The sequence below is a fragment of the Salvelinus sp. IW2-2015 genome, linkage group LG4q.1:29, assembly GCF_002910315.2.
Source record: "Salvelinus sp. IW2-2015 linkage group LG4q.1:29, ASM291031v2, whole genome shotgun sequence".
In the NCBI taxonomy this organism is placed as follows: domain Eukaryota; kingdom Metazoa; phylum Chordata; class Actinopteri; order Salmoniformes; family Salmonidae; genus Salvelinus; species Salvelinus sp. IW2-2015.
In genome coordinates, this window is record NC_036842.1 from 24,563,256 (window position 1) to 24,591,082 (window position 27,827).

The window sequence follows — 27,827 nt, forward strand, 5'->3', positions numbered from 1 at the left end:
GAGATGATTGTGGACTTCAGGAAACAGCAGAGGGAGCACCCCCCTATCCACATCGACGGGACAGTAGTGGAGAAGGTGGAAAGTTTTAAGTTCCTCTGTGTACACATCACGGACAAACTGAATTGGTCCACCCACACAGACAGCGTTGTGAAGAAGGCGCAGCAGCGCCTCTTCAACCTCAGGAGGCTGAAGAAATTCGGCTTGTCACCAAAAGCACTCACAAACTTCTACAGATGCACAATCGAGAGCATCCTGTCGGGCTGTATCACCGCCTGGTACGGCAACTGCTCCCGCCACAACCGTAAGGCTCTCCAGAGGGTAGTGAGGTCTGCACAATGCATCACCGGGGGCAAACTACCTGCCCTCCAGGACACCTACACCCACCGATGTCACAGGAAGGCCATAAAGATCATCAAGGACAACAACCACCCGAGCCACTGCCTGTTCACCCCGCTATCATCCAGAAGGCGGGTCAGTACAGGTGCATCAAAGCAGGGACCGAGAGACTGAAAAACAGCTTCTATCTCAAGGCCATCAGACTGTTAAACAGCCACCACTAACATTTAGTGGCGCTGCCAACATACTGACTCAACTCCAGCCACTTTAATAATGGGAATTGATGGAAATTATGTAAAAATGTATCACTAGCCACTTTAAACAATGCCACTTCATATAATGTTTACATACCCTACATTACTCATCTCATATGTATATGTATATACTGTACTGTATATCATCTACTGCATCTTGCCTCTTTATGTAATACATGTATCACTAGCCACTTTAAACTATGCCACTTTATGTTTACATACCCTACATTACTCATCTCATATGTATAGACTGTACACTATACCATCTACTGCATCTTGCCTATGCCGTTCTGTACCATCACTCATTCATATATCTTTATGTACATATTCTTTATCCCTTTACACTTGTGTGTATAAGGTAGTAGTTGTGGAATTTTAGGTTAGATTACTTGTTGTTATTACTGCATTGTCGGAACTAGAAGCACACGCATTTCGCTACACTCGCATTAACATCTGCTAACCATGTGTATGTGACAAATAACATTTGATTTGATGTTCTACTCATTTTTACCTTTGGCCGAGTTAGCCTATTACCTCGAGCTTCCACTGAGCCCTTGCATCATAAAGGGAGAGTCAAAACAAAGACTTTCATGAGCAAATTTCATGAGCAAAATTGGACAATACATTGGTATAACAGAATTATTTTTTATTTAAATGTCACTTTCGGTTGCTTTGCATTAATATTCTTTGTAGGACAGTGTTAATCATTAAGTATAGCGCAATAGTGGAAAAGGCAAATTCCAGGCAAATGCACCACTAAGGAATGTGCCCCAAACACATTCATAAAACGCATACAAATAAGCACACACATAACACACAAGGCAGGCCAAGGACTCACCCAGTGAGGACGACCACAAAGTCCATTACGTTCCAGCCGTTGCGGAGGTACGAGCCTTTGTGAAATGCAAAGCCCAAGGCGATAATCTTAATGCCAGCCTCGAAACAGAATATTCCAATAAAGTAGGGCTCTGTGTCATCCTGCAGAGAGAGACAGGGAACAAGGGAGAGGGAAATTAAGCATGGCAGAAGAGAGAGAGGGGGGAAAAGAAGGGGGATTGTTTCTTTTACTTTTCTACCAGCATGTGGAGAATGGGTCAAGGAATGGAACCCTCTCTTCGTGGATGAAAAGAGGAGAAGTAAAGAGGGGAAGTGAAAACATAGCCTACACCAGAAGACCAACAGTAATCTTGGACACCATTTTCAATCAGTGAGATTAACGCATTCATCCTAACACGTTATCAACTCAGCAAAAAAAGAAACACCCTCTCATTGTCAACTGCGTTTATTTTCAGAAAACTTAACATGTGTAAATATTTGTATGAACATAACAATATTCAACAACAGACATAAACTGAACAAGTTCCACAGACATGTGACTAACAGAAATTGAATAATGTGTCCCTGAACAAAGGGGGGGTCAAAATCAAAAGTAACAGCCAGTATCTGTGGTGGCCGCCAGCTGCATTAAGTACTGCAGCGCATCTCCTCCTAATGGACTGCGCCAGATTTGCCAGTTCTTGCTGTGAGATGTTACCCCACTTCCACCAATGCACCTATAAGTTCTCGGACATTTCTGGGGGGAATGGCCCTAGCCCTCACCCTCCGATCCAACAGGTCCCAGACGTGTTCAATGGGATTGAGATTAGGGCTCTTTGCTGGCCATGGCAGAACACGGACATTCCTGTCTTGTAGGAAATCACGCACAGAACGAGCAGTATGGCTGGTGGCATTGTCATGCTGGAGGGTCATGTCAGGATGAGCCTGCAGGAAGGATGTCTTCCCTGTAACCCACAGCGTTGAGATTGCCTGCAATGACAAGCTCAGTTCGATGATGCGTGACACACCGCCCCAGACCATGACGGACCCTCCACCTCCAAATCAATCCCGCTCCAGAGTACAGGCCTCATTCCTTCGACGATAAACGCGAATCCGACCATCACCCCTGGTGAGACAAAACCACGACTCGTCAGTGAAGAGCACTTTTTGCTAGTCCTGTCTTGTCCAGCAACGTTGAGTTTGTGCCCATAGGTGACGCTGTTGCCAGTGATGTCTGGTGAGGACCAGCCTTATAACAGGCCTACAAGCCCCCAGTTCAGCCTCTCTCAGCCTATTGCGGACAGTCTGAGCACTGATGGAGGGATTGTGCGTTCCTGGTGTAACTCGGGCAGTTGTTGTTGCCATCCTGTACCTGTCCCGCAGGTGTGATGTTTGGATGTACCGATCCTGTGCAGGTGTTGTTACACGTGGTCTGCCACTGCGAGGACCATCAGCTGTCCATCCTGTCTCCCTGTAGCGCTCTCTTAGGTGTCTCATAGTACAGACATTGCAATTTATTGCCCTGGCCACATCTGCAGTTCTCATGCCTCCTTGCAGCATGCCTAAGGCACGTTCAAACAGATGAGCAGGGACCCTGGGCATCAGTCTTTTTCAGAGTCAGTAGAAAGGCCTCTTTAGTGTCCTAAGTTTTCAGAACTGTGACCTTAATTGCCTACCGTCTGTAAGCGGTTAGTGTCTTAACAACGGTTCCACAGGTGCATGTTCATTAATTGTTTATGGTTCATTGAACAAGCATGGGAAACACTGTTTAAACCCTTTACATTGAAGATCTGTGAAGTTATTTGGATATTTACTAATTATCTTTGAAAGACAGGGTCCTGAAAAAGGGATGTTTCTTTTTTGCTGAGTTTATAATGGCTAGGCTGGAGGGTCCATCCATAAATGCATTATGTAGTACAGTAGACTGTTTGTTAACATAAGGTATAGATGTCAAATGCTCATGAATAATGAAAACTCCATCTAAAGTAAATGCCTCTTGAGGGGCAGAGGGGAAATCACAGGGGACCATGAGGGTAAAACTCTGCTATGGATCTGAACAACAACGCCTGTTGACAATGTTCAATTATCATGAGCTCCACTTAACAGACACACCTCAATCTATTCACCCTGGACCATAAAAGACACTGGTATTCCATGTTTCTTCTTGAGTGGAAGGAGGGAGAAAGGAAGAGGGGAGTTGTATATTCTCTCTCAAACACTAATCAGTTTCTCAGATGTCGAGTACCTTGTGTTTTCTTGTGCCACTACGCCACTGCTGATGTTACATCACAATTACGGAGATAATTGAGAACAGGAGCAGTTGGCTGCATTTGAGGGGAGTCATTAACCTTATCTCGCCAAGCTGTTGCAGCAGAGCCTTTTATGCCTTTTCCTCTATTTTATACAGACTCCCAAGAGTCAAAACATCCTTAAGACCGATCTGTGAGCTAAGTGCTGAACAATGTAATGCTATTCTATGTGTCCTGCCTGAAGACGCTGTGTTAGAGAAACAGCACCACAATCCTTCAATGGCTACGTGGCAGCCCCTCCGGCTTCATTCTTTCACAGCTTCAAGTGAAAAGATACCATTTAAGCTTTTCACAGCTTAAACGGCATTGGTTTAATGACTCGACTGGCAGAGTTCAAACGGGGGTTTAAGCTACGCGTGTGAGCAGGCGGGGGAACAAGGGGCCTGTGGAGGAGAAGGGGGGGATCAAAGCCTGCTCAGTGTCAGGCTCAACTGACTTACAGGATGATACCTGGGAGGAGGGGGAGACACACACATCTCCATGCTTCCAGACACTAATGAGGAAGGGGTGCTGCTCTCCCATGTACTGGAGGTGTGTCTGGGACTCAGGGCCCTCTGGGAGGTGTTGTTTAGGGCTGACTGGGCTGCCTCATCACTGAGTTCAAGTGGTGGAAAGCTCAAAATGAGCAAAAAGAATACATATTCTACACTTTTACAGCAAACAAACAGAAGACAATACTGTATAAGTATATAAATTGGAGCACTAAGTAAAGTTATAGAAAGTGTGATAGGTATCGTTATCATAGGCTGTGTCCCAAATGGAATCCTATTCCTTACATTGTCCACTCTGGCTCCTGCGTGTCGTGTTAGAATGACACCATCTGACGGAAGACAATGGGGAATAGGGTGCCATTTGGTACACAACCATCCATTTGGGACGCAGCGTGATGAGTGGCTTACCAGACGTTCTGACATGGGGGTCTTGTCATTGGCTGGTAGGTGCTGCTCCAGAGCCAGTACGATGCAGTTGGCGATGATGGTGGCCAGGATCAAGTACTCAAACGGAGTGTGCAGGTTAAGGAACACAAGCCATGACAGAGAATTTCATGCACAATAAAATAAAAAAAACACTAACTCCGACATGTAAGTATCTTAGTCTTAACCCATAGCGGTAAATATCTCTGTATTGACATTGAATAACCTAGATTTAAAAAAGAAAATAGGCAAATACCCAAATTGTGTAAAGGCTGGTGAGAGTTGCCTCAACAGTGTTTGTGTACAATGAGCGTCACTAAAACAGTCCCACTGCCACCACCCACCTGAGGTGCCACAGAACATATTGATCTATTTGGATGAGCAGAGCAGAACATATATTCAGCTTTAGGAAGTCACTGACTCATTGAGCTCAGTTAACCAATTAATGACATTGACTGAACAGGAGTCCAAAAGATATCCTAATTCACACAGCATGGCTACATATGGACAGAAATAAAAGATGGTAGGCTAATCCCACACACTACAACAATAGACCATACTCTGCCCATGCAGGGTTGCTAAGAGCCTGGGCTGCATTTCAATCCGTTTTCTATGGTTGAATCATTCTACCAATTTTTTTCTGGTCATTCGCCGCGAGGGGAGGCCTTTGTGGAATAGCGAGTCGGGGAGGAATTGGAAGGATTTACTGACCCATCGACATATCAACCTAGAATCGTGTGCCCAGGGCCCGCCAGAAGCCTAACACTGCACTTTGCCCTTGCAAAAAGGCCAAAACGAGCCTTACTCGACTGAGTGGACAAATACGAAAAATTAATGGTGGAATCTGCCCTTTATGCGAGGCGTTTTACAACCTCAGAGCCAGCGGTCTCCAACTCACTGGGCGCTCGCTCACCTTACCATGGAAACGGACAAATCGGTGAACAGCAACAGTTGAAATGACACTGATAACAAACAGGCAATGTGCAAACGAGACGGAATACAGAGGTGAATTAAAAAACGAACCCTAATCCAAGAGAAGCAAGCGCTGAGATAACTAAAAACATACATACACATTGCAGAGATTAAACTCGCTCGTTTACAATTGAAACTGAAAACTGAATCTAGCGAATAGGTAGTTGGCAATTGCGGATCACAATCAAATATGTTTGAAGTAAAAAGCAGTCGTGCACAATTCGTGAGTGTGTACACGGTACATAGGATATCTCGCCAAGTCATTAAACTGTATATGTTAACACTATTATTGGAGGAAAATCCTTTCTCGTGTCCAATCAGGCAGAACACTGAGTGACAGGTGTACCAGGTGTTAAGCAAAATGTTTAATGAACTAATCGTTTACACCAGAATAGGGATACTTCCTATAATGTAATAATCGATTGAGTACACTTACAGATGAGATTCGAAATGGTGACAAATGGCATACATTTGTCATGTTCAGTAAAAGCAAACATTGAAATAAAATATAAGCACTTCACTCCCTGTGTCATGTTTCTTAATCAAAATCTACCAATGCGTGTTTGTCAAATGAGGATATGTACGTTATACAAATACCAATGTGTACCCTGGTTTTGGGTAGGAAAGGATATGGCCATTCGGTTATTCGCTTAGCATACTTCCTAATGAGATTGTCCTCTCGAAAGATGAACAAGGATCGGTTGACAGTGAAGCAGTTCTGTTTGACCGGGTTAGGGTTGTATATGGCCATTGTCCTGGCTCTCTGAGCCATCGACTGCTTGTACATCCTTTGGCCGCCTGGAGGTCCACCAGCCCGGGCGCCCCCTCTGCCTGCGCCGGGCGCACCTCTGCCTCCTCCACCTGCTCCAGCTCCATAGCGGGTGGGTAGACCTTCTGCGAAGCGAGCCATTCTGGAAACGCACAGATCCAACAATAAAAATCCAAACTGGTGTCAGTGGAAATGGAGGGCAGAAGCATCACAACAAACACACTTAGCCAGACCACAGGTTTGCATTAGTGTATGGCTTGTGTTTTAAGAAAATACATCGATTTTCTTTGTGTAAATCCTTTCCTTTTTGTCCATTCTCAAAGAAATTCGAAATATAATTAAATAAAGTTTGCATTCAATCGCAATATGTGCCAAATGCACTTCAACCTATCGAATGATATATTCTCCAATTCATTCCACATATTACATCCATATCAGCCTGCTCCAACTAAATAGATCATGCAGCCACGACAGGAAAAATGCCGAAATGAAACACACGCGTGTATCTTTTCGGTAGTGGCAACATCTTGTCAATGTTGAAACACCAGTTGAAAGACCCCAGAAAAAGTATTTTGAGTCTCCAGAAGAAAAGAAAAGTACACAAAACAGTTATGTTTTGTCTGCAAGTGTCAATTATCGATTCCAATAACATAGTAATGAACTATTACGGGGTTGTTTCCTCCTGATTCTCACTTGATCGGTCGCTGTCTGTACAACGCAACCAATTCAGAGACTCCGATCCAATGATTTACTGGTCCCTAACAATCAGCGCATGTGACCAAAATTAGCCTATCGGTACTCGACCAGTTCAGGAGCGCTCTGCGGATGGAGCTGGATGGATGTGAGTGACTGGATGGATGTGAGTGACTGGATGGATGTGAGTGACAGAGAGTTTCTAATAATTATTTACTAAGGACGCACAAAGAGCCTGTATTTAATTTGTGTTTAATAATGTATTCGATGAAACATTAAGCCTACATGAAACATGTATAATAAGTTAGGATTTGTTGGTAGGCTAAACGCGCTAAACATATAAAATCATACTGTCATGTAGTTTACTGGGTTTGACACCAGTGGGCATCCTTGATGTATGACGTCACTACTTGAAGTGAAAATCATTGTATCTAAGTGGCCTGAAAAGAGTGCCCCTTGTAGGCTTTTGTGGCACTACTGATTACAGAAAAGGTCCACATTGTGTGCAACTGTCAAGGCAGGAGAGCTCTACTTTTTCTGGACCGGATGATGCGGATTATGGAGCTGCGATCAGAGCATTGAATCTTCTTCATTCCACAAGTTAACACAGCATTTGCCTGCATAACATTTCAGAAAATTGCACAAAGGGAAGGAGAGACTGTACAACTATTTAGCACTCGCCTTAGGCAGGGTGCAAGAGACAGATTTTTCCGGTGATACTGAGAATCAGATCAGGAATGCTATTCTTAGCAAATGTAGCCTACTTTAGACTATGCACAAAGTTACTGGAGGAAGGCGCAAAGCTAACGCTAGCCCGCATGTTGGAACTATTTTCTCAGTCTGAGAGAATTGAGGAGCCGATGTCAGCCATGTCAATGACCGTTAAAGCTGCAATATGTAAATTGTTTTATTATTTGTTTATGTTCAAAAGCACTAATAAGTCACCAGAGGTCATCCAGTGTGATTCAAACATTACAAAATCGCACCTCCAGTCTGCCTGAACCTCTGTATTCAATTTCCCTGTCTGGTCCGAGTTTGCAGCCATATTTACAGCTGCACAATGAATGGCCAGTTTCTGGAGGCAGTGCCAGCTCAGACAGATTTGAATGGATATGAATGGAATGTCGATGCCCATTTAGCAGATAAGGGTATCACACAACCTGACCAAGCAGCTCGGACCCTATCTAACCCAAAGAAATGGGAACTGGATGGCCAACGGGGGAAAACGATAGATATGAGCCAGATAGCTGCCAAATGTTTGAACGTATGTATCATTAAGCTCGTAAGAAAATCCATACATAAATTGTTAGGATTGTAAGAAAAGCCATGCGTGAAACATGAAAAGTAACCGTTAAAATAGATACGTAAACGTACAAACCATATGTTAAGACTATGAATCAAAATATAATCGTTTAATTCTTACTTACGTCTCGCTTTACTCAGTTACAGATCTTTTTTATATGTACAAACTTTTGTCAGGAATGTGGCATCTGCAAAGGACATGAAACAAACTTAGCTAGTCGAAGTTAGCTAGTCAATCAAGCAACTTCTAGGCCAGATGATAGAGTTGCTTTGCATCTTCCGTTTTAATGATCAAAATAAAAGTCAAGAGCTTATTTTAGAATGGCATTCGATAAAGACGTTATACCAGTAGATGACGTAGTATAGGCTTGGGCCTTCAGCAAATTACTTTTGTGAGAATGATTCTATAAAGACACAGAAGAGCCTTGTCTAGAATAAAGGTCTGAGCTGCAAAATAGAAAGTAAATCTGATTTAGGCTAGGCCTATTCCACTATCTAAATATGCCATGCTGTTGTGTGTTATTTAATGGCTATATAATTGCATAATTTATTTTTATAGTCGCGTGGGGCTGTGGTGATCATGTAACCTAATGAATCACACTTTTCCAGTATTTAGGAGCATGAACTGTAGGCCTTATATTAGGCATTTTGACTGTTGTATTCGTGAATTCCACTCTGTATGTAGGCTTGTTATAGCCATTTGCGTTGCACAATCCCATCACGCAGAGGCTATATTCATATCAATAAATGAGACAAAACAAAATATTGATTAAGTCTTGGCTATAACCTGTCACGAGTGAAATAGCCAAGGGGTCCCAAATGGTCAAGACTATCTATAGCCTATAATTGTTTATATTTTTTATTAACCCATCCACCACCCCAACTCTACGGAGGACAACTATATTTTTAGATTTTTTACAGCTTTTCTGACACATATATACATATATTTTACATACATGGTACTTTTATATAAAGCATTCACATAACAATAATACATTACCAAACATAAGCTCTTTAATCCCACCCCTCAGCCACTCTCAGCCTATCCCACCTGTCACCATAGACCCCCCTCATTTGGTTTCCATGTGCCATATATTTTTCAATTGTGCTGTGGTGATTGACATACATTTTGAACATTTCTAATCGTATAGTATCCACAGATTGTGAGCGAAAGATGAACACCTTTCCTACGAGTATTATTATATAATTTATCGACTGACTATGGCTTTCCAATTCGCCCAATGCTGCTATTTGTAAGGTACATTTTAAGTGAATGTTGTGATTTGTTTTTCAACCATTCTTGAACCTGTGCCCAGAAACAAGCTACATAGTTGCAATACCAGAATTGTTGTATGCCCCATATATATATATATATATATTATATATACCATGGAATCGTTACATCGAAAATCTCTTCCCATTTATTTTGCAACCTCTATGGCGCATCTGTCAACATTCCAAGTATGTCTACTTCACCATTCACCCATTTTATTGGTAAACTACAAGGTAGTGTAAACACTGTGTCTTTTAACGATCCAATACTTAATATGGTACAGAGAGGCTAGAAATGTGGTCAAGATCTTCAATGAGACTGTACAGGGATCCAGATTGCGTACTTAAGAAAAAACTTGAGTCATCTGCATACATTGACACTTTTGTTTTTAACAACTGGATTTCTAACCCCTTGATGTTCTTGTTGGATCTAATTTTAATAGCAAGCATTTCAATGGCCATAATAAATAGATATGGAGACAATGGACAGCCTTGTTTTACTCCTCTTAAAAGCTCAATACTTTCTGAAAAGTAACCATTATTTACTATTTTACATCTGGGGTTGCTGTGCATAACTTTCAGCCATTGTATAAGAGATTCACCGAAATTAAAGTAATCCAGGCATTTATATATACAGTGGGGAGAACAAGTATTTGATACACTGCCGATTTTGCAGGTTTTCCTACTTACAAAGCACGTAGAGGTCTGTAATTTTTATCATAGGTACACTTCAACTGTGAGAGACGGATCTAAAACAAACATCCAGAAAATCACATTGTATGATTTTTAAGTAATTCATTTGCATTTTATTGCATGACACAAGTATTTGATACATCAGAAAAGCAGAACTTAATATTTGGTACAGAAACCTTTGTTTGCAATTACAGAGATCATAACGTTTCCTGTAGTTCTTGACCAGGTTTGCACACACTGCAGCAGGGATTTTGGCCCACTCCTCCATTCAGACCTTCTCCAGATCCTTCAGGTTTCGGGGCTGTCGCTGGCAATACGGACTTTCAGCTCCCTCCAAAGATGATCTATTGGTTCAAGTCTGGAGACTGGCTAGGCCACTCCAGGACCTTGAGATGCTTCTTACGGAGCCACCTTAGTTGCCCTGGCTGTGTGTTTCGGGTCGTTGTCATGCTGGAAGACCCAGCCATGACCCATCTTCAATGCTCTTACTGAGGGAACGAGGTTGTTGGCCAAGATCTCTCGATACATGGCCCCATCCATCCTCCCATCAATACGGTGCAGTCGTCCTGTCCCCTTTGCAGAAAACCATCCCCAAGAATGATGTTTCCACCTCCATGCTTCACGGTTGGGATGGTGTTTCTTGGGGTTGTACTCATCCTTCTTCTTCCTCCAAACAGGCGAGTGGAGTTTAGACCAAAAAGCTCTATTTTTGTCTCATCAGACCACATGACCTTCTCCCATTCCTCCTCTGGATCATCCAGATGGTCATTGGCAAACTTCAGACGGGCCTGGACATGGCTGGCTTGAGCAGGGGGACCTTGCGTGCGCTGCAGGATTTTAATCCATGACGGCGTAGTGTGTTACTAATGGTTTTCTTTGAGACTGTGGTCCCAGCTCTCTTCAGGTCATTGGCCAGGTCCTGCCATGTGTTCTGGGCTGATCCTCCATTTCCTCATGATCATTGATGCCCCACGAGGTGAGATCTTGCATGGAGCCCCAGACCGAGGGTGATTGACCGTCATCTTGAACTTCTTCATTTTCTAATAATTGCGCCAACAGTTGTTGCCTTCTCACCAAGCCGTTTGCCTATTGTCCTGTAGCCCATCCCAGCCTTGTGCAGGTCTACAATTTTAACCCTGATGTCCTTACACAGCTCTCTGGTCTTGGCCATTGTGGAGAGGTTGGAGTCTGTTTGATTGAGTGTGTGACAGGTGTCTTTTATACAGGTAACGAGTTCAAACAGGTGCAGTTAATACAGGTAATGAGTGGAGAACAGGAGGGCTTCTTAAAGAAAAACTAACAGGCCCGTGAGAGCCGGAATTCTTACTGGTTGGTAGTGATCAAATACTTATGTCATGCAATAAAATGCAAATTAATTACTTAAAAATCAATAGCAATGTGATTTTCTGGATTTTTGTTTTAGATTCCGTCTCTCACAGTTGAAGTGTACCTATGATAAAAAAATTACAGACCTCTACATGCTTTGTAAATAGGAAAACCTGCAAAATCGGCAGTGTATCAAATACTTGTTCTCCCCACTGTACATTCTAGTTGTACTTTATGAAACACCTTTTCAAAATCTGCTAGGGGGACCAGGCCTGATATCTTTGATGTTTCATAATGTACAATTGTTTCAAGTAATTGTCGTATATTATCTCCAATATATCGTCCATGTAAAAAACCTGTCTGATCAGGATGAACAATATCTGGTAAAACCTTTTTTATTCTATGTGCTATGCATTTCGCCAGGATTTTCGCATCACAACATTGAAGTGTAAGAGGCCTCCAGTTTTTTAAATGGACTGGATCTTTATACTTACCACCTGGGTCCTGTTTTAGTAGTAATGAAATCAGACCTTCTTGTAGAGTACCTGAAAGTCTAAAATTTTTATGGTAGTAATTAAAACATGCTAATAATGGATCTTTGAGTACATCAAAAAAGGTCTGGTATACCTCTACTGGTATACCATCAAGTCCTGGTGTTTTTCCAGACAAAAACATTTAATTGCCTCAAAGTACCTCTTCTGTAAGTTGGCCTTCACACAGGTCTTTCTGTAAATGTGTTCATTTGACATTATTATTATTATTATTAGGAAAGAAATCCTTACAGTTAACATCATTCGGTTGAAATGGAGGAGACTGAAAAGAAAGCATATGCTTAAAATATTTTGCTTCCTCTTTCGTAATATAATTTGGTTAGTCATGGATGACTCCATTATTTGTATCGAGTTTCTGTAACAAATTTTTCTTAGCATTTCTATGTTGAAGATTCAAGAAAAATGTTGTTCATTTTTGCACAGTTTTCCATCCAATTCGCTTTCTTTTTTCAAGAATGTATGACATACTGACACTTGATCATTCTTGAATAAGTGCCTCCCATTCGTTTTTCCTCTAACCTATTCTGTGTCTCTATAGTACAGTTTCCATTACCATCTACTGTATGTGACCAATACATTTTGATTTGATAAAAGTACTGTGGCGTACAGCAGGTCAGCCACCAGGGGGAGACTCGTCGAGGCCTGGTGACAGACGGAGTATACATCACGAGACGATGGCTCCCTCTGCTGGATGGTCCAGGTCTCGACGGGCTCTCCGGCATTGTGGTTGGTGAGTAATCAAGGGCTGATTACTCACCAGTTGGACGGGTCCCATAAAGCTGCCAGAAGGGCAGCACACGGGAGGAGGGACTGGGGGAAGAAATGTTACTCCCGTATAGTTGGGGACAGTTCCAGAGGTAAAACGAGGGAGTTCAGTTTTTGTTCCCCGCAGGATAGAGCAAGAACTGGATCCCAGAAGACGGTATCCCGGAGAGGGTCTCATGGGGGAGACCTATTCTTTTATTTTGGTTTGTTATTCAAATAAACACCCTTGAAACCGAGCTAATCCTACTCTGTCCGTGTCTGATCTGTGTAAACGTTTTTACAAAACCTCCTGGTCTGCCACAAGTGGTGGAGAATGCAGGCATTCTGATAACATGGTCAGATCAGGGTTGACGTTTATGTAGCATCAGCATGGACGAGTTTATAGCTCAGTTTGTTCGGGCACAACAAGCACAACTGGTGGTTCAGGAACAAACGCTGGAGGAACAGCGACTACAAAACGTCCGCCTCGTTGAGGAAATCACGAAGATACAATGAGGAGCGTCTACTGAATCACATCAATCAAGCTAACGGAAGACGATGACATCGAAACATACCTCTGTACGTTTAAACGGACAGCACTACGGGAAGGATGGCCAAGGCCAAAGTGGGCACGTCTGTTGGCCCTTTCCTCTCTGGGAATGCCCAAAAGGCGTATTGGGACCTGAACGACGAACAGGCAGCTAACTACGACGGACTCAAACGGGAGATACTCAGCCGCTGCTGGTACAGCCTGGCCCATCGGGCTCAACTGTTCCACAACTGAAGGTCATAGCCGATGCATCCCCCGAGCCCAGATGAGCGACCTACTGCGCGTCACCAGGGCATGGCTCCTAACCGACGTATCCACCTTCTCCATCCTAGACAAAGTGGTCCTGGATCGCTTCTTACGGGCGTTGCCCCATGACATGAAGAGGGCAGCGAGTCTATGCGGGCCCCAGACCTTGGAGGGCCTCCTGGAAGCAATTGAGACGCATCAGAACACTCAGGCCCTGCTGAGTGGGAGCCGGGGCAAGTCAGGGACTGAAGGACAGCCCCCCTGCTGTGTACCCCGAACCAACAGTCAGCAGGGCCAAAGGACCGCAAACACGTGGAGAGACGACTGGGGTAGGGCCGACCCGCCACCGACGACCCCAGGTAGATGGAGACCAAAGGAGGTGTTTTGAGTGTGGCGCCCGGGGGCACATTGCCTGGAATTGCCTGGCTCGAGAGGAGTCGATGCCATCAGCAAGCCCCAGAGGCGAGGTGGGTCACGCAGTGAACTACGTCACCTCCTGTTGGGCACACCACGAATCAACTGTACCCATGGTCCCAGTGAAAGTTGACGGACATGACACGGAAGCTCTATTAGACTCCGGGAGTATGGTTACGCTCGTAACCACGAGCCTGGTGAACCAGGAGACCGAACGTGGTAGGGAGATGTCCATTTCCTGTGTTCACGGTGACAAAGCAGTATCCAACCGTATGGGCCAACATTGTGACGCCACAAGGCAGCTGCCAGATGATGGTGGGTGCCATACCAGAGTTGCCGGTACCTCTCCTAGTGGGACGAGATTGTCCGCTGTTTGCAGCCCTGTGGGGGCACGAGCTGAGGAAAAAGGTATGAGCCGGCCGAAGATGAGAGTGAGGACGACCCATCGCCTGTGTGGCCCGGAAGCAAACGTTTGACCAACCTGTATCTACGGGTCCGGAATCGGAGGGGGCGCCGGAACCCAACCCCCCTGGGGAACCACTGGAGGAGGAGCCCAGCCTCCCCCTCTTCGATTTCGAGGGTCCAGTCGAGACACCCACTGGGGGCGAACTGAGGGGACAATTCGGGACTGCCCAGTGGGAGGATCCGAACTTGAAAGCTGCCGCAGCCCAAGTGATAGCGGTGGATGGACAGCTACTTCTGGGGGTGAGTGACTGGCAATACCCCCATTTCCAAATCAAGAATAACCTTTTGTATCAGGTGTCGCGCCAACAGGGGGAACTTCGAGAGGTATTGTTGCTGCCCCGACGGTACGTGGGAAGCATTCTTCAGCTGGCCCACACCCACATGTTGGGGGTGCACCTGGGAATGGAGAAGACCCGGGAACGGATCGCCACCCGGTTACACTGGCCCAGGATGAGGAGGGCCGTGGAAGACTATTGTCGCAGCTGCCCGGAGTGTTAAATCACTGCCCTAAAAGCACACTTCGGAAACACACGGGTCCCCCTACCGATCATCGAGTGCCCTTTGTACGTATCGCCATGGACATAGTGGGACCCCTGGTAAAAACAGCACGAGGACACCGGTACATCTTGGTAATAGTAGATTATGCCACCCGGTATCCCGAGGCCATTCCCCTACGGGCGGCAGTATCCAAAGGAATCGCCCGAGAGCTGTTCCACCTCTTTAGCCGGGTGGGCATCCGGAACAAGATCCTGACACACCAAGGTACTGAGTTTATGTCCTGCCTAATGAAAGATCTGTGTGCTCTCCTGCAGATCAAGCAGATCTGGACCTCTGTCTTTCACCCGCAGACGGATGGGCTCGTCGAGCGGTTCAATAAAACTCTCATACAAATGCTGCGGAAGGTCATCGAGCAGGACAGGAGGAACTGAGACCAGCTACTACCCCACCTAATGTTCTCAATCCGAGAAGTACCCCAGTCCTCCACTGGTTTTTCCCCTTTTGAACTCCTCTACGGGAGGAGGCCACGCAGCCTACTGGACCTCGCCAAGGAGGTGTGGGAAGCTCAACCGACCCCCTTACGCAGCGTGGTAGAGCACGTGGAGACGACGAGGGAGCGGATGACAGCCATATGGCCAGTGGTAAGGGAACATATGGAGAAGGCCCAACGCGCCCAAGCCCAGGTCTACAACCGGGGAACCCAGCCCAGAGAATTCCAGGTGGGAGACAGAGTGTTGGTCTTAATCCCCACGGCCGAAAGTAAGTTCCTGGCAACATGGGGGCCATACGAGGTGATAGAGAAGCTGGGACCTGTCAATTACCACGTACGGCAGCCGGGGAGACGGAAACCCCAACAGATTTACCACTTGAGCCTGTTGAAGATGTGGCACGAGAGGACAACCTTGGCCGTGTTATGGTCAGGACCCAGGAGAGGAAGGTTCACGCGATACGTGACTGGCCCGTTCCACGCACCAAGACACAGGTCAAGTCCTTCCTGGGACTGGCAGGATACTATATCCGGTTTATCCCCAACTTTGCGGCTATAGCTTCCCCCCTCACCATTCTAACCAGGGCCCGCCTCCCGAAAACAGTGAAATGGACGGACGAGACAGAAGCGGCGTTCAGGCGCCTGAAGGAAGCGCTGTGCTCCCATCCGATTCTCGTAACGCCCGATTTCCAGGTGCCAATGTTGGTCCAGACGGATGCATTTGACACGGGACTAGGGGCCGTTCTGTCCCAGATACACAATGGGGAGGAGCACCCCATCATGTACATAAGCGGAAAGCTGATACCCATAGAGAAAAAGTACTCTATTGTTGAGAAAGAGTGTCTAGCGGTGAAGTGGGTGCTAGACACTCTCAAGTATTACCTGTTAGGTACCCACTTCACCCTGTTCACTGACCATGCTCCCCTGGTCTGTATGGCCAGGGGAAGGGACAAAAACGATCGGGTCACCAGGTGGTTCTTGTCCCTTCAACGCTTCTCTTTTCCTGTTGTGCACAGGTCAGGGGCGAAACATGGAAACGCGGATGCCCTATCGAGAAGGGAGACATGCGTCGCACTGATGACAGTCCCCTCTCCAACAGAGCTAAGGGAGGGGGGAGGTGGGTGGGGTGGCGTACAGCAGGTCAGCCACCAAGGGGAGACTCGTCGAGGCGATATACATCACAAGGCGATGGCTCCCTCTGCTGGACGTGCCAGGTCTCGACGAGCTCTCCGGCCAGGACTAATTGGGGCTGATTGTGGTTGGTGAGTAATCAAGGGCTGATTGCTCACCAGTTGGACGGGTCCCATAAAGCTGCCAGAATTGCAGCACACGGGAGGAGGAACTGGGGGAAGAAATGTTACTCCCGTATAGTTGGGGACGGTTCCAGAGGTAAAAGGAGGGAGTTTAGTTTTTGTTCCTCACAGGATACAGCAAGACCCGGAGTCCAGAAGACGGTATCCCGGAGAGGGTCTCATGGGGGAGACCTATTCTTTTCTTATTTAAGAACAAAGTGTCATCCAATAGGCTTTGATACAATTTCCAATTTCCCTGTCCACATGGAAATTCTGTAAGAGTTATATGGAGGCCAATTAGATGGTGGTCCGATCGCATTCGGTCTCCTATAGATACTTTTTAAAATGTTTGATACCAGCAAGAATGAGACCAGGAAGTAATCAAGACGGCTAGCTTGATTAAGCCTTCTATAGCCTATTCTTATTGCCAGTACTGTTTTCCTTATCAGTCACTGCATGAATAGGCCTAAATAAAACATTGAATTATTAAAGTTATAGGCAAAAGAACTTTGGAGACTGTAGATAATTTTGAATGCACACATTAATTTCAATAAACAAACAGATAAGACTGTTCTATTGCAACTCAGACAAATTACAGAATGGATGACATACTGAATGAAGGATGAATTAAATGTTCAAATATGTTGGAATGATGAGTTTCACGCATCATGCATGCTCTGCACTTTTATTTGGCTAGTAGACAAATAGGCCTATATTAGAGTATAATGACTCTATGGCTGCATGCCTCCAGAGGGGCATCTTCTGAGGCCGAGGGGTGCTTTTCCGAAGGCGTGTGGTGCTACATGGAGATCACAAGCTCTTCAACTGGGCAGCAGTGTTGCGATGGAGGAAAAGCCTATACGGAGACTACCTAAGAGTGTGGGAATAAGCTTATGTAGCCTATGTTTAACCTCTCCCTGTCACGTTCCTGACCTGTTTTCTGTTGTTTTGTATGTGTTAGTCGGTCAGGGCGTGAGTGTGGGTGGGCATTTCTATGTTATGTGTTTCTATGTTGGGTTTAATGTGCCTGATATGGTTCTCAATTAGAGGCAGGTGTTTGACGTTCCTCTGATTGAGAACCATATTTAAGGTAGGCTGTTCTCACTGTTTGTTTGTGGGTGATTGTCTTCCGTGTCTGTGTCTGCGCACCACACGGGACTGTTTCGGTTGTTCGCTCGTTTGATGTAGTCTGTTCCTGTTCGTGTAGTTATGTAAGTTCCATGTTCAGGTCTGTCTACGTCGTTTTGTTATTTTGTAATTTTCCAAGTGTTTTTCGTGTTCGTGTTCGTCTTTAAATAAATATCATTTATGTCTACATACCTCGCTGCGTGTTGGTCCGACCCATGCTCCTCCTCGTCTGAGGAGGAGAACGAATATGACTGTCGTTACACTCCCATGTTAATTTCAAAGTCCAAATGTTCATGACCCTATTCATATAAATCATGTCAAATTATTTTTAATTCATATTAACTCATACAGAATATGCTTTGGCAAGATTTTGAGTGATGAAATAAATGTCAAAATAGTCTATACAAAATTATTTTGAGTGTCAAAGACTCCAGGGGTCATACATTATTAATAGAATAATAATAGATGTTTCATTATTCCTGGTAGATACTACAGGTTTTGATTGCAGACAGAGCCCAGAGAATGGGATGGTGCAATATTGAATTAGTCATATTTTGATGCAGGTGCATGCATGGGGATGTCCACATCACCCAGAGATATGCCCATGCTATACAGATACACCTAGCGGACTGAAATGTCACTGTTGTAGGCAATATACAGCTAGTGTCATGTTTTGTCATTGATCGTCATGTCTTGTCCCTGTGCTTCCCTCTGCTGGTCTTGTTGGGTTCTTTCCCTCTTTCTATCCCTCTCTCTCCCCCTCCCTCTCTCCCTCTCTCTCTCTATCGTTCCGTTCCTGCTCCCAGCTGTTTCTCATTCTCCTAACTGCCTCATTTGCTCTTTCACACCTGTCCCCTGTTTTGCCCTCTGATTGGAGTHCCTATTTCTCCCTCTGTTTTCCGCTTCTGTCCTTGTCGGATTCTTGTTTGATGTTTGCTGYYCTGTGTCCTTGTTCCGCCCTGTCGTGTTTTTGCCTTCTTCAGATGCTGCGTGTGAGCAGGTGTCTATGTCAGCTACGGCCTGTGCCTTCCTGAAGCGACCTGCAGTCTGTGGTCGCGTCTCCAGTCGTTCCTCTCTACTGACGAGAGGATTTCAGTTTCCTGTTTTGGATTTACCTAGGATAATATCCAGGAGAATTATTGTTTGTTTAAGACTGGAATAAAGACTCTGTTTCTATTACGTCGCTTTTGGGTCCTCATTCACCAGCATAACAGCTAGTGCTATCTAGACTTGCTCTGGCAAACAAATCCATTACATTAGCTACCTAAATGTGAAGTAAACTCAACTGAGTAATAGAGACTTAACTTGAAAATGTGCGGGATACCTCTTTCTGGTTTCCCTGATTTACTTTTTTTTATACTGTGTTATGCTTGTTCGCGTAGCACTTCTCACAGGCAGTTTGGTGTACGTTTTTTATGTTTGTTTGTTGGTGAGATGAAACTGCCAAAACTCTGAAAGGTATTATTGTATGTCAGAATTGCAACACTAGATTTGTTCAAGCCTAAATGTTAGTCCGTAATCGTAACATTGTGTTTGTATGTTCACAGATTAAATTTAACGTTTGTTTCATGTTTCACACATGGCTTTTCTTACGATCCTAATGATACGTACGTTCAACCTTTTGGCAGCTATCTGGCTCTATAGATAGAGCCCGGGCCAAGACTAAGGTCGAGACTGAACCTCGTATTTGCATTCACAAAGTGGAGAGTAGCTAAACTATTCAAAACCGACCTGCTGAAAAGGCAAGACATACAGAAGCTAATGTAGCTATCTTGCTAGCTAGTTAGATATCAAATATGTTATGTTTGCTTTTAGTTGTAGATAGTTGTGGATGCTCTCTGTATGTGTGGTTCCCATCATGAGGTATGGAGGAGGAGGTGTGATGGTTTGGGGGTGCTTTTCTGGTGACCCTGCCAGTGATTTGTTTAGAATTCAAGGCACACTTAACCAGCATGGCTACCACAGCATTCTGCAGCGATACACCATCCCATCTGGTTTACTCTTAGTGGGACTATCATTTGTTTTTCAACAGGTCAATGACCCAACACACCTCCAGGTTGTGTAAGGGCTATTTGACCAAGAAGGAGAGTGATGGAGTGCTCCATCAGATGACCTGGCCTCCATAATCACCCGACCTCAACCCAATTGAGATGGTTTGGGATGTGTTGTACTGCAGAGTGAAGGAAAAGCATCCAACAAGTGCTCAGCATGTGTGGGAACTCCTTCAAGACTGTTGGAAAAGCATTTCAGGTGAAGCTGGTTGAGAGAATGCCAAGGGTGTGCAAAGCTGTCATCAAGGCAAAGGGTGGCTACTTTGAGGAATATAAAATATTACATTTATTTAACACTGTTTTGGTCACTACATGATTCCATGTGTGTTATTTAATAGTTTTGATGTCTTATAGAACATAGTAAAAATAAAGAAAAACCCTTGAATGAGTAGGTGTGTCCAAACTTTTGACTAGTACTGTACATATGAGAGGAGTAAAGCAGTATGTAAACATTATTAAAGTGGCCAGTGATTCCATGACTATGTATATAGGGCAGAAGCCTTTAAGGTGTAGGGTTGAGTAACCGGGTATTAGCCGGCTAGTGATGGCTATTTTAACAGTCTGATGGTCTTGAGATAGAAGATGTTTTTCAGTCTCTCGGTTCCAACTTTGATACACATGTACTGACCTCGCCTTCTGGATGATAGTAGGTGAACAGGCTGTGGCCCGGCTGGTTGATGTCCTTAATGATCTTTTTGGCCTTCCTGTGACATCTGGTGCTGTAGGTGTCCTGGAGGGCAGGCAGTGTGCCCCCCGTTGATGCATTGGGCAGACCGCACCACCTTCTGATACAGCCCGACAGGATGCTCTCAATTGTGCATCTGTAAAAGTTTCTGAGGGTCTTAGGGGCCAAGCCAAATTTTGTCAGCCTCCTGAGGTTGAAGAGACACTGTTGCGCCTTCTTCACCACACTGCCTGTGTGGGTGGACCATTTCAGATTGTCAGTGATGTGTACGGCGAGACACTTGAAGCTTTCCATCTTCTCCACTGCGGTCCCGTCGATGTGGATAGGGGCGTGCTCCCTCTGCTGTCTTCTGAAGTCCACAATCAGCTCCTTTGTTTTGTTGATGTTGAGGGAGAGGTTATTTACCTGTCACCACTCCACCAGGGCCCTCACCTCCTCCCTGTAGGCTGTCTCGTCATTGTTGGTAATCTGGCCTACTACTGTTGTGTCGTCTGCAAACTTGATGATTGAGTTGGAGGCGTGCGTGGCCACGCAGACATGGGTGAACAGGGAGTAGAGGAGGGGGCTGATCAAGCAGAGTTCATTGTAATCAAAGGAAATGGAGAACCACTCCTGGGCAAAGAGCCAGACATGAAACTGGGGGTTCTGAGAATAGGTACTGATGTCGCAACAGTGAAATGTTTTACTTTTTTATTTTTTATTTCACACCAAGCACTAACTACAACAGCAGTACTCACAAGTGTTCCAGGGAGTGGGAAAACTTACAATTAAACGGATCAGTCAGCACATTGACCCAAACGTGAAACCAGTAGTGGTCCAGCCGCTTAGGCGCCTACCATTCATCCTCAGGCAGAAGGTAGACCAAAATGTAGAGAAACTTTTGGACATGGACATAGAACCTGTTAATGGCCCTACCCCATGGGTAAACACAGTGGTGTGGTCATTATTGTACCAAACGCAAATGATGAGATGAGAACATGCTTAGACATGAGACAAGCAAACCAGGCTATTGTTAGGGAATGTTATCCTAACCCAACAGTAGATGAGTCCAAAGGCATCAGACCGACAGCAGAGGGAGTGCGAGCTGTGATGGAGGCCAGGCAGCCAGAGAACGCCTCAGAGGTGAGAAGCTGCCTGCTGAGAGTGACCGCACAGCCGGAAAAACACTCACACAGATCAGATCAGTATGTGAGGGTTTTAGCAGTGAGCTCTACACCCTAAGCACTGACTACCAGAGAGATAGAGGAAGCCTCAGCCAAAGACCCCGAACTGAGAGAGGTATGTAATGCTGTTACAAGTGGACATTTTGAGAATTGTAAAGCTTATTCCCCAATAGCGAGTGAATGTGTAGTTGTATACCTAGTTCTCGGCGGAACACGCATCACACATCATATATACCACAAACAGAGGTGCCTTTTTGCTATTATAAACTGGTTACCAACATAATTAGAGCACTAAAAATAAATGTTTTGTCATACCCATACCATGGCTGTCAGCCAATCAGCATGCAGGGCTCGAACCACCCAGTTTATAAGCAATAAGGCCCAAGGGAGTGTGGTGTACAGTATATGGCCAACATACCACTGCTCTTTTGCATGAGGCAATGCAGATTGCCTGGATACAGCCCTTAGCTGTGGTATATTGACCATATTCTATTAACCCTCAAGGTGCCTTATTGCTATTATAAACTGCTTACCAATGTAATTAGAGCAGTAAAAATACATGTTTTGTCATACCCCTGGTATATGGTCTGATCATCATTCAGGGCTCGACCGACCCAGTTTATAATAATATATGAACCTGGTGAAATTCACAAAGTATTTTAACAACTGTTACACGAGCACAGTACTCCAAAGTGGCTGTGGCAAGAAAAGGTGAATAAGTTCACAATGCCATTCAACGCTACACCACACAACGTTGGAAGCAAAAGTCTCTAATGGAGCACGCTACACAAGGAACAAGACATGTGGAAAAAGTACAGAATCAATGACACAGGTGAAACACTCACTGAGCAGGACAACACTGGAGGCTGAGAACAGTACAGGCTTTGAAACACAACCCACTGTTACTCAGGCTCCTGACCAGGGCATCACAGTGCCACTAGACATTCAAAAGACAGACCTCACAGGGTTAAAAGAGCACCACTGAAAATGTCTGACTGTGGTGAGGTAAAAGGGAACAAGTGATGTACTGGTTAAGTGTAAAAATGGTGTGTTTACTCTAAAAGAACATGTTTACTCTATAAGAAAATAAATGCATTGTAACTGTGTTACTGTAATGTTATTATTGTGTTGTGGTGTAGATGTGAGGAGATACTAGACTGGTAGATCTTGTGATTAAAAAAATACTCCACATTCTATATTCAGCTATTCATAAAATCACATTGTCTATAGAGCTAATCTGTGTATCCAATGGATTTGATCGAAATCATAAGGAGGTATCAGACATGTGTCTGTGGTTAACCAAGATCACATGCTTAAAGATTGGTTGCATCATGCACGTAATTTTTTTAATTCAATGTCTGGAGCATGGGCCTTTGCAGTGGAAATAGATATCTAAGCGGCTCTGTGTCAAATGGGGTAAATGCAGAGGAGTCGTCTAAAGCTCACAGAGCAGAGAGCATGTAGATTTTCAGCTATTTATCACTGACTCACATCAGACTGAATGGAGATGAGGATCCCCCACCAGCTCACTGCTGAAGATATTCCCTAGGAAGTCGTCCTGTGTTTCCCAACTAGGGACTGTGGGTGGGATGGCAGTGGCCTGGCGGGTCTTTCTGTGCGACCATGGTCGGTCTGTCCCCCTGAGCCAACGACCCTGTTTGAGCTGCTTGGATGCCCCCTGGTTTAGGAGCTTATCTCCCTCTGTGCCGGCTTGGCATCACTGTCACTTACTATCCTCAAGGATCACTGGAATTCAGGTTTTCATAGTCTATACATCAGACTGGTGGGAGAAGCTATAGGAGGACGTAATGGAATAAATGGAAAGGTATTAAACATGGAAACCACAGGTTTGACACCGTTCCAGAAATTACATTCCAGTCATTCCAATGAGCCCATCCTCCTATAGCTCCTCCCACCAGCCTCTGCTATACATTTATTGAATGTGTTTAATTGACCTCATCTATGTAAGAGAGCTATTGATGGTATGGTATAAGCTCAATGTTGCAATAAATCCAACAGAACAGCCTCTTAGGTTGATAGAAAGAAACTTTGAGAAATGCCTGTGCGTAATAGTGCCTAATAACTCATGGCCTGTGTTTGATTTGTAGATTTCTAGAGGAGTTGAGTGAGGTTTTAATCCTTCTGGTGGCTGTAATTATGTATTGCAACAGAATGAAAATGCAAATTAATGAGTAACCTTTTCAGTGATATTAGAGACAAAATATCCCTTGCACAAACGCTACTGGGAAGAAAGCCTCCATATCAAAGTTGTCAAAAGTGTTAATATTCCTCAGGTCATTGCGCTAGCCTAGCCTGAGAATACCATTACTGGGTCGTTCGACTTGTCCTATCAATTTGTTTCCTTTTTGAGATGTTTACCTTGGTGACAAATACTTTATTTAATCTATTTTTAACATTTTGTCATAAAGAGCACATGTTTAACTTGATAAAAAACACGTTTTCCCAGAGAGTAAAAAAAAAGACTATTAAAGTGCCTATTAAGTGGAAAATAAACTAACAGGGTTGACCGGTGTAACAGGGTGGATGATTCATCTTAAATCAGGCAGAAATCCCCTTGTGACAGGGGAAATGGAAGCTTGTTGTGTGCAACAGAGGGGCAATTGAATTTGTTAAACATTTCTAGCCTGTCTATCAAGGTTGATGTGTTATGCTCGACTCACTCAGTTTTCCACCACAAAACACTAGAAAATTGCCAAAAAAGAGTAGAACCATCTCAACTGCTTTTAAACTATGATTTGAAGTATTAATGTTCAATGTTTTTTTAAATTATTATTATTTAAAAATGAATAGTTTCACCATATTAAAACGAACGAAATGATCAACATTATTATTATTAAAATTGTTTATGAATCACTAATCACATGATAACAATCTTCAGAAATAACTAGTACTTTACAATGATGGTGAAAACTTTGAGAAATGTTGCGGTTACGTGGGTTAAAATGTTCCTGGAAGTAACAGAGGGTGCACAGAGGGACATGTCAAAATGCTGAATTTTGGCACTTCAGAAAATCTGTATTAATATAACAAATCTGATTTATTGAATTCTCTATGTGGTCTATATTAAAATGAACTTCATTGAATATCACAGGCTTTTAAATGTCAATATTGATGCAGAATTTCTACTTAAAATATCAAAGGGACTATCAACTTTACCTGTTAGACTTGGACCATGGCGTGCTATTGAGGGCTTCGTGTGTACGAATGATGTTATGATTACCACGACTCCCTCCTGAAGCTGCTCTCTCGTCAAGGTGCAGGATGGCATCATACTGTTGAGGAACGTCCATCTGCTGCTCTCTCCATGACGGGTCAATGTCGATGCTGTCCATTTCTTCAGCGTTCTCGCTTATCACTGCCTGTCGTTGACGAAGGCTTTCGGGAGACTGGGCCCATGAGCTGTATTCCGCGCCCAAAGTCAGCATCCTCCACGAGCCGAATGTGGCAGAGCGCATTGCTTGTGGGGTTAACAAAATAAAATAAATCATAAATGTAACCTTTATTTAACTAGGCAAGTCAGGGATGATGAAGTTATCTTTGGTCTGTCTATTCGTTTCTTAAAGACAATATCAGCTTATTTGTTTTTATGAGATATGGCCTACAGATACTTGTTGCATCATATCTGGTCTTGTAGCTGTTTTTTATTGGCCTGTCCTATTACTAATTTGAGTCAATCCCATGCAAATTTGCCCCAAACCAGCAAAATAAAAGGCAACTCTAATCCACTATGCCTGCTTGTGCATTTTACTCAATTGAATTCAATGTTAGCCTAATATTGGTTAAAGGCCCAGTGCAGTTAAAATTAGTTTTTTATTGTGTTTGGTATTATATTGTTGAACAGCTGATGAAATGAACACTGTAAAAGTGTGAAAAAACGTTATTTCCTGATAGTTGCTGGGTGAAAATACAATCTACACAGGACCTTCTAATCAGCAGGTTTTTTGCATGTCATGGGGCAAGTTTTGGCTTGCCTCATGACATCACCAGGTGGTAAATGAGTTAATGAACCAATAACAAAGAGAGTTACAAACATCTCTGCCAATAATGGACATTTTTCAATTTTCCCCTATCCACTCAGACCACTCCCACCAGACAGTCCTAGCTAAATTCTTACTTCTGGAATAGTTTTTTGATAAAATGCTATTGTTTCTTTTTGACAATTTTAATAGAAAACTATTACAATAAGGTACTTAAAAACTGCTGCATTGGGCCTTTAATAGTGGTTAAATTAGAATGCACACAATGTACTGGCCAAATGTGAGGTGCATGCTGTAGTGTCCAAATAATTATTTGAAGTACAAAACCAAGTTTTATTTAATGATAAATAATAGAAGGAACCACAAACAGGGTTGAAAAAAAGTGACTCATTGTCTGACACAAAAGCAAGTGGAGTATAACAGTGTTGCGATGTTGAGGAGTGAGTGAGGAAGGCAGCCAGAAAAGGAAGAAGCACCATAAACCAAGTCCCATCATGGATGCACCTTCGAGGGAAGCTTTGCAATTTAAGAATCCTCACCTACCATAAACCACAGTGGATCGCCTTTCCGCCCATTTGGAGTAGTTTGGGGCCCTCCTCTCCATGACTGCTCCCTTACTAACTGCTGTGTCTATAATCCAAGGTAAAAGAAAATGAAATGGCTACAAAAGCAAGCCAACTAACATTTCACTTCTACTGTGTATATGCCTGCTTACAGGGACTTCTCTACGTGGCACAAGGACTGGGGACACAAAAAGGTTTTGCCCCCATGGAATGCGGAAAGGCTGTTTCCTGTTCTGCTGGTTAAGAGCTTTGTTATCAGCCCAAATGTCTTCAGTTCTGAAGGAAAAAATTCTCCTCTGATTCAATGATCAACGCTTCTTTCTCCCTCTTTCTCTGTAATCAGGAAGGAAGCAATCATCGTCTAGTTTATAAGACCTAAAAGGACTGCTGATTCACAATCAAAGTCACTTCCTGATGTGTTCTCGTTGCTTGGTTTCTTCTGGGGACATTTTGAGTTCAAGCATCAGAGGCATCTACCAATGCCTATCTCTGAATGCATAGATATCAGAGAGATAAACAACTGTTTGAGTTCAATGGGATCAACCGTCCAGCCTGGTCTCATAGACTAGACATAGCGTAGTAAATGTAAATCTGGAACACCAAATTAATATGATATGTAACATTTGGTATGGTTACATAAGACAGATGGTTACTTAAGGCAAAAACAAAAGGATCGGGTTAATGGGTGGGCATATAACGTGAACACCTAGCAACCCAAAGGTTGCGAGTTTAAATCTCATCACGGACAACTTTAGCATTTTAACTAATTAGCAACTTTTTAACTACTTACTACTTTTGAGCTACTTTACAACTACTTAGCATGTTACTAACCCTTCCCCTAACCATAACCCTTTAACCTAATTCCTAAACTTAACCTAAACCCTAACCCATAACCCCTAGCCTAGCTAACATTAGCTAGCTAGCTAACGTTAGCCACCTAGCCACCTCGCTAGAATTCGTAACATATTATAAGTTTGCAAATTCGTAACATATCATACGAATTGTAATTAGTAACATATCATACGAAATGGGCGATGGACATCCACAAATCAATACATACCATACGAAACATATCATACTAAATTAAGTGTCTCAGATTCACCTGCAGAATAATATGAAAATGAGACCAGGTTGCAGCATCAGGTCCTGGCCTATATGCCACCCTAGGCCAGACAAAAAATATTGCAACCTCCTATCCCGCAAAGTAGAGTAGTAGCCTAGGCTATACAGTGAATTCTTCTTGTCTCAACATTTCAAATTATACTCAAGACTTGGTGGCTTCCCAACTAGAGGGGTGGGTGGCGAAGATATAGGCGCATCTCTCCAGAATGCGCTC

At 43.9% G+C, this 27,827-nt stretch overlaps 1 protein-coding gene across 1 annotated transcript in view; it reads right to left on the reverse strand.

Moving 5' to 3' along the window:
• The window catches only part of LOC111961707 (voltage-dependent N-type calcium channel subunit alpha-1B-like), a 235,501-nt gene extending 208,914 nt beyond the window's left edge, over positions 1-26,587 (reverse strand). Inside the window, exons 1-5 of the mRNA XM_070442465.1 lie at positions 26,472-26,587; positions 25,108-25,408; positions 6,234-6,512; positions 4,615-4,720; positions 1,429-1,568 (exon numbers count right to left, since the gene is read on the reverse strand). Of these exons, the coding sequence (XP_070298566.1) occupies positions 1,429-1,568; positions 4,615-4,720; positions 6,234-6,512; positions 25,108-25,408; positions 26,472-26,532 (887 nt within the window). The 5' untranslated portion in view covers positions 26,533-26,587. The remainder of the gene's footprint in view (positions 1-1,428; positions 1,569-4,614; positions 4,721-6,233; positions 6,513-25,107; positions 25,409-26,471) is intronic.
• Between the last annotated feature and the right edge of the window lie 1,240 nt (positions 26,588-27,827).